Source organism: Neolamprologus multifasciatus, chromosome 22 (genome assembly GCF_963576455.1).
Source record: "Neolamprologus multifasciatus chromosome 22, fNeoMul1.2, whole genome shotgun sequence".
NCBI classification, from domain to species: Eukaryota; Metazoa; Chordata; class Actinopteri; order Cichliformes; family Cichlidae; genus Neolamprologus; species Neolamprologus multifasciatus.
The window spans coordinates 2,570,549-2,576,548 of NC_140459.1; the positions used below are offsets into that span (position 1 = coordinate 2,570,549).

The 6,000-nt window shown below is 41.1% G+C and overlaps 1 protein-coding gene across 5 annotated transcripts in view; it reads right to left on the minus strand.

The window, feature by feature from the left end:
* The window catches only part of col14a1b (collagen, type XIV, alpha 1b), a 209,136-nt gene extending 203,136 nt beyond the window's left edge, over positions 1–6,000 (minus strand). For all 5 annotated transcript variants that reach the window (XM_085149183.1, XM_085149181.1, XM_085149180.1 and 2 more), the window contains exons 1-2: positions 5,873–6,000; positions 4,336–4,450 (exon numbers count right to left, since the gene is read on the minus strand). In XM_085149183.1, coding sequence (XP_085005309.1) covers positions 4,336–4,417 — 82 coding nt within the window. In that variant the 5' untranslated portion in view covers positions 4,418–4,450; positions 5,873–6,000. The remainder of the gene's footprint in view (positions 1–4,335; positions 4,451–5,872) is intronic.

A 6,000-nucleotide genomic window follows, 5' to 3' on the forward strand; every position in this document is an offset into this window, starting at 1 on the left:
ACTGTTATCTTTGGTATTTTTCTGTAGTTTCAACTAAAGAAATGGGAACAAATCATATGGTTTGTGACAGGCTGTAACAAAGTGGCTTAAAATACAAAGTAAAAATGTCTCTTTGCTAAGATGTTCCCTTGGGTTAGATCACTTTTATATGCTTGAATGAATCATAAGTCAGCATTAAGTGGCTCAACAAACCTCTGATAATGGTAAGATACAAAGACGGGACTGAAAATGGATAAAAAAGTAACCAATGTCTAAAAAACTGTGAAAGACAGTCAAGACTGTTGCACATTGTTGTAAGTAACATCTCAATAAACAATAACTTTGATAACTTTGGCAGTCCTACCATCATTCCACATATTTCATTCCCTTTAATCCCAGCAGTTCTCTTAACTAAACCCTTAAAATGACTTCAGAACAACGTTGGCATTTGGCCACACTCATCACGCCTGTTTCCCCTCCGGGTTTAGATACCTGCTCCTTTATGTCTGCAGGCAACAAAGAAATGAAAAGCTCCTCCAAAGCTGGGACTGAGCCTTTGAAATCATTCTTTGACCTTTTTTTTTTTTAACGACAGGTGCTGAGCTCGAGGGTGATTTAAGACAAGCGCAGAGTAATTTCTTAAAACAGCCACAACTTTATGGCACAAAGAAGAAGAAAAAAGTGGAAATGGTTCCTTTGCTTCATATCTATGGATAATTTAAATAGATATGAATTTGTTTATGATATATTATAGCCATTCCTCAGCATTTCATGTTAAAGTTTCTTCTTCTCTGCAATAAATCAGAGCCGTTGCAGTGAGCAGTTTCACAGGGAGCTGTCCAAGCTGCTCGGAAACCTTTAGCTCTTCCCAGGTCGCTGCTGTAGCCGAGGCTCGCGCACTATAGCCTCTTCACTGAGGAATGCTGCGGTTTCTCTCAGTTTACTCGCACTTTAGCCAAAACCTAGCAACTCTCCTTATTGTGAAAGAGTTATTCTGTTGTTTACTAGACTTATTCTCTCTGCAGACCGACCGGTGAATATGGACGGACTCACAAAAGACAGCGTTTCACTTCCTATTCACTTTCTCAAGTTTCTCTTCCTCAAATGTTTCACATTAAGAGTTTTAATTCTAGGGGTGGGGAAAAAATGGATACTGTGTAGCATGGTGATACTTTGTTTCTAATAATGTATGGATACAGGGACAGCAGAAATCGATATTTTGTTACAAAAAAGGTTTTTGTGCTCTGACTTCAGAGCATGTTGATCCTTTTTCTGAGCAAGAATCCTGACATTCCTTCACTGTCCAAATGTGACAGTTTACTTATTTTAATTGAAGACATGTTTTATTTTAATTAAGTTTAAAACTTTTTTATTTAATGTAAAATTATATTTTGTTTTAATTTACTTTCAAATTCTTCAGTTGCTGAAGGGGCTGCATAGTTTTCATAAACTGCATAGTTCAGAATAGCTATAATTGTACCAGATGGTTGATTCAGTTAAGTTGGACTAGACTGTAATACAAACCGTTCAGTTTGTCAACAATCAAACTGAAATGAGAGAAAGACTGAGTGTGAGACTTTGATATTAGAGAAAATGAATATTGATAAAGTTTACCTTTATGTACAGAATCTGAATATCGCAAAATATTTTTAAAAATTGCAATAATATCGTATATTAATATCACCATACATCCCACGATACGATATCACGATACTTAACGCACGGTTAAGTATCGTGATAATATCGTATCGTGGGATATATGGTGATTCCCACCTCTATTTACTTCCCAGTTATATATAGAATAAAATAATCATAATGTAATAATGTTCATGGTAATGAAAAGAAGCCTTGGTGTCACAGTTAAATACACTGACGCAGAGTTTCTCAACATATTGTTGTAAATAAGAAGGAAAACCGAACCCTCTGACTCCAACACTCGGCTTTGTCACTATTCACAATATCAGACGAGCACCACAAACATAAAAAGTGTCACTTTTTTCTATTTTGTGGTTGAAGGTATTAATCGTGTCGAGCTAATTAAAAATATGACTGAATGAGATTAGAGTTGGATTAATATGAAACACAGTGCAGGGTAAAGGGTGGGTGGGCAAGCAGACCACCCATGTACTGTCCTAGCTTTAGTGGCAAGCTTCCAGCCAATCATGACGAGGTATACCCGAGTCACCTGGTAGCGGGCACAAAGGTAAACCAACTACGGTAAGCTCATTTTCACACAGGACGCACTTTATGGCGTGGCACAGCATCGGCCCAAGTCTAAGAGTCTAAGAGTGCGTGGCTGTGGAACAGCATCAGGTTTAGAAACACTTCATGTTCAGTGTTGCCAAAAACCTTTGAACGTTAGCCAATGCAGAAGGTGTTTGGATGGAGCGCAAGTACCTGACTGTGTTCAAAGCAAAACACTTTAGTATGTTGGAGGGTTTTTCCCCAGCAGACGTGACGCTCGACACATTAAGGCTGATTCCAAACTTCATCTGAGATCCGTGTGGTCGGGTCAAACTCATTCAGCTCAGCCAATTCAGGACACGTCATGAATATCAATCAGTCATTTTCCTTCTTGACAAAAGGTCTAGAAAAATGTGGTGTTTAAGATTAAGAGTCATCTCTCACTAACAAGGTAATATATTCAATCCTAAATGGGTTAACCAGGGTGAAAGACAACGTCAGCACGTAGAGTGATTTCAAAAGGAGGGAAAACAACACAAACAGCTGCTGGTTTAAGAGTCGTGGTGAAGCGTGTTGATGTTACCACGTTAACCAGCAGAAACTTGATCACATTTAGATTCGGGACTGCTGAAGATCTCAGTTTCTAACAAGGGTTACTCAGACATTTGTCACGGTCATTTCAACACTCCACGGTAACTCATAAATAAGATGAACACATGTGTATTTTTTAACACAGGTGACAAAACGTGCCACAGCAAAGCGATTCGGCAAAACTGGTTTTCTCATTCCGACTTTGGCATCGAGGCTTTTCCCAGAGAAACAGACAAAAGGATCAAGAGAATAAAAACAACCTTTTTTCCAGAACAAAGCTGCACATCGAAACAGTCGCAGTGAAATTCAGATATGTGACCTGCTGAGTAAAACTGTGGTAAAGTATAACAGCTTCAGATTTAGAGAGCGGGACCACACCGAGGTTTATCCAACCAGCGATTAACTTTAGGAGAACGCTAAAGCACAACAGGTTCTGCAGGCTTTCTAGCCATTTGATACCATTATGATATCAACCTCGACTTTTTATGGCTATATTTGGCCCCTCGCTGGGCTTCTTTGACACCAAAACGCGAGCCCAAGAAGATTCTGCTGGATGTTACCATCATGGAAAGCCTGTAAAACCCTGTTTTCTCTGGCAATGATCCATCAAATCTGATGTTATCAGCCCATTAAACACCTGTTATCAGTCAGTATCAGCCCATACATGTCAATGATATACAGTCATCAGTAGCACTTTTAGCCCATTCAGACTTACCAATGGACCTGTGATGCATGTCTTTGGAGTACCAACCCAAAGACATGCATGATACTACACCATCTAGCAGCTTACTGGGCTGTTATCCATGAGGGAGAAAGACAGATTGGAGATATAGGAGACCTCCAGTGGTTGCAAAAAGGAGTGCATGGAAAATCTCCGTTCATGCTATTAACTAGCTTCGTAGGATAGCTTTAAATACGTGAAAGGGTGCACATGACTATTATTGATTTATTTTAAATTGGTCTGTTTCAGTCACGCCATGCTAGTTTCCCCATCTCAATGCTGTATACACTTTTTCAATCGTTTTATCTTCGTTGTCAGGTCCACATTCTCGTTTGAAGAAATTTGTAACTTTGGGTTACAAATGAAATCCCTACAACATCCAAATGTAACGTTTTGTTGCAGTTTTCACCTGGAAACACTTTGACCGTTGCTCCCATTTAACGGTGTGAAAGGAACAAGGAGCGTCATATGTAGGAGGCCACCTACAGGCGACATGTTTGGGACTGATAAGGTCCAATCAGTGGAATGATGAGATCTAAAAGAAAGTGGAAGACCTCGTATGGCCTGTGTTCAACAATCACTAAATCCTGGCTTCTATAAGTAACAGTCTGGGGAGGTCAGCGGATGGACGTAGCTTGGACTGAAAATCCAGACTAGTCCTTACTAGTCCTACATCGTCAGGTAGCCCAGTTCCTCGCTCTTCTACACAGAAGAAAATCTATACATGTGCAAATCCTGACAGTTAGCACACGGTTGGAAGCTCTGGCTTTCCCTGTGGGGTATCATTAGGGAAGCTCTGCTTGGGCCCAGTGTGGTGAACTGGGATTGTTGACTCTTGAGTGGACAGCAGTGATACTTACCTTGGCCTTGTGCTGCGTGAGGGAACACAGAGATGAGAAAGAAGCCCAGCAGGCAGAGACTCAGTCTGACTGTGAAGCACATCCTGATACCAGCAGACCGAAGGACACGATACACCTGATTGGTAAAGCAGTACAAGAGGAGAAAGCAGACAACAGGGTGGAAAAAAGAGGAAGTAAAAAAGAAATGAAGGAGCAGGAAAGGAAGGGTCGGGGCGTGAGATTAGGAGGCAACAGAAGAGGAGTCAGACAACCAGGAGAAGATGACAAAGGAGGTGAAAGAACGGAGTAGAGAGAGGTGAAAGAAAGAGGAGCAGGAAGGAAAGAATGAGGAAGAAGACAAAGCAGGATGTGAGGGAGGATGGAGTAATGATAAGAAACAGGAGGGAGGAGGAGAAGGTGAAGAAGATGAAGACATGGAGAAAAACATCATGTCATCCTGTTATCATAAGTTAAATTCAGTCATTTCTGTCCATGTTTATGAATCCAGTCATTGCTTTATATTCTGAATGTGCAGAAACATGAAGGCAGACGCGTTTGTGGAGATTTTAATGGAAACGTGACGATCTGATCTCTGGGCCACTGCAGGACTACAAAGCCCCTCCCATCAGATTTCTTTGGGTTGTGACTGTGTTAAGTGTCTTTCTACGCTTACTTTCACAATTTTCACCCCATTGCAAAGTATTTTTATCAATGTAAAAGAAATAATGTCAGAAATTCAAAACATTTATAGAACTGAGTTTTATTATAATCAGATATAATACTTCTGTAAGAATGAAGGTAAATAAAGTCAAGCATGTTTACTCCTGCAAATGGCTGAGGGAAACATTCAAAAATAAAATAAAATAATTAAATAATACAAATAAATATAATTGCAGTTACTTGTTCGTTACAGCACCTTCAGTTTGTCTCAGTCAGGCTGTTTCTGTTTCTAATATTTGGCTCTTTAGCCAATTTTCTGATATTTTTGATGTTACTCACAGTCACAAGTTGGTATTTCCATCGCCCCAGTATTAAGAGCGTTTCTGCTGCCATCAAACAGATTTTGATTCATAGAGCTACTGAGAGCAATACTGCTTTAATATTTCTGAAGAAATTTAAGTTAAAAAAAGGAGAAAACAAATATTTAATATCCAGTTTTTGTAATAATGCAGGAAGGACTCGGGCTGTGGGCGCTGATCAGCTTCTAACACGTGTTAAGGCGCCGCTAAAGATCTGAACACACTGACAGCTAAAGCAGCTCCTCGGTGAGGAGAAGCCCGGACGCTGCGCGATCAGTGGAATCGTCTTTTGCGCGCTCCTGCACAGCCGCCCGGTGCTAACAAACACCACAACACACGCTACGCCATCCCTCTCCGGTCCTCTTAATTACAGTAAATAAAAGCAGCGGAAGTTTCTTAATTGAAAAGAGCGCAGGTGAAGCCTGCACGCTGCGCCACCCGCAGCACCACGGCGCGTGGAAGTGGGGAGAAAAGGGTCGCAGATTTTCAAAGCTGATTTCGGAACAACTGTGCGGCGCGTGAATAAAGAGCAGCTTTACCTTCTCAGTTCATAAGTTTGCAGCTTCCGCGGCTCTCCTCCTGACAGCTGTGTGGCGAGCGCAGCAGTCCCCACAGCCACTCTGATTCACGCCGTTCACCAACTCCGCTCTCGACCCCGAGACAAGTT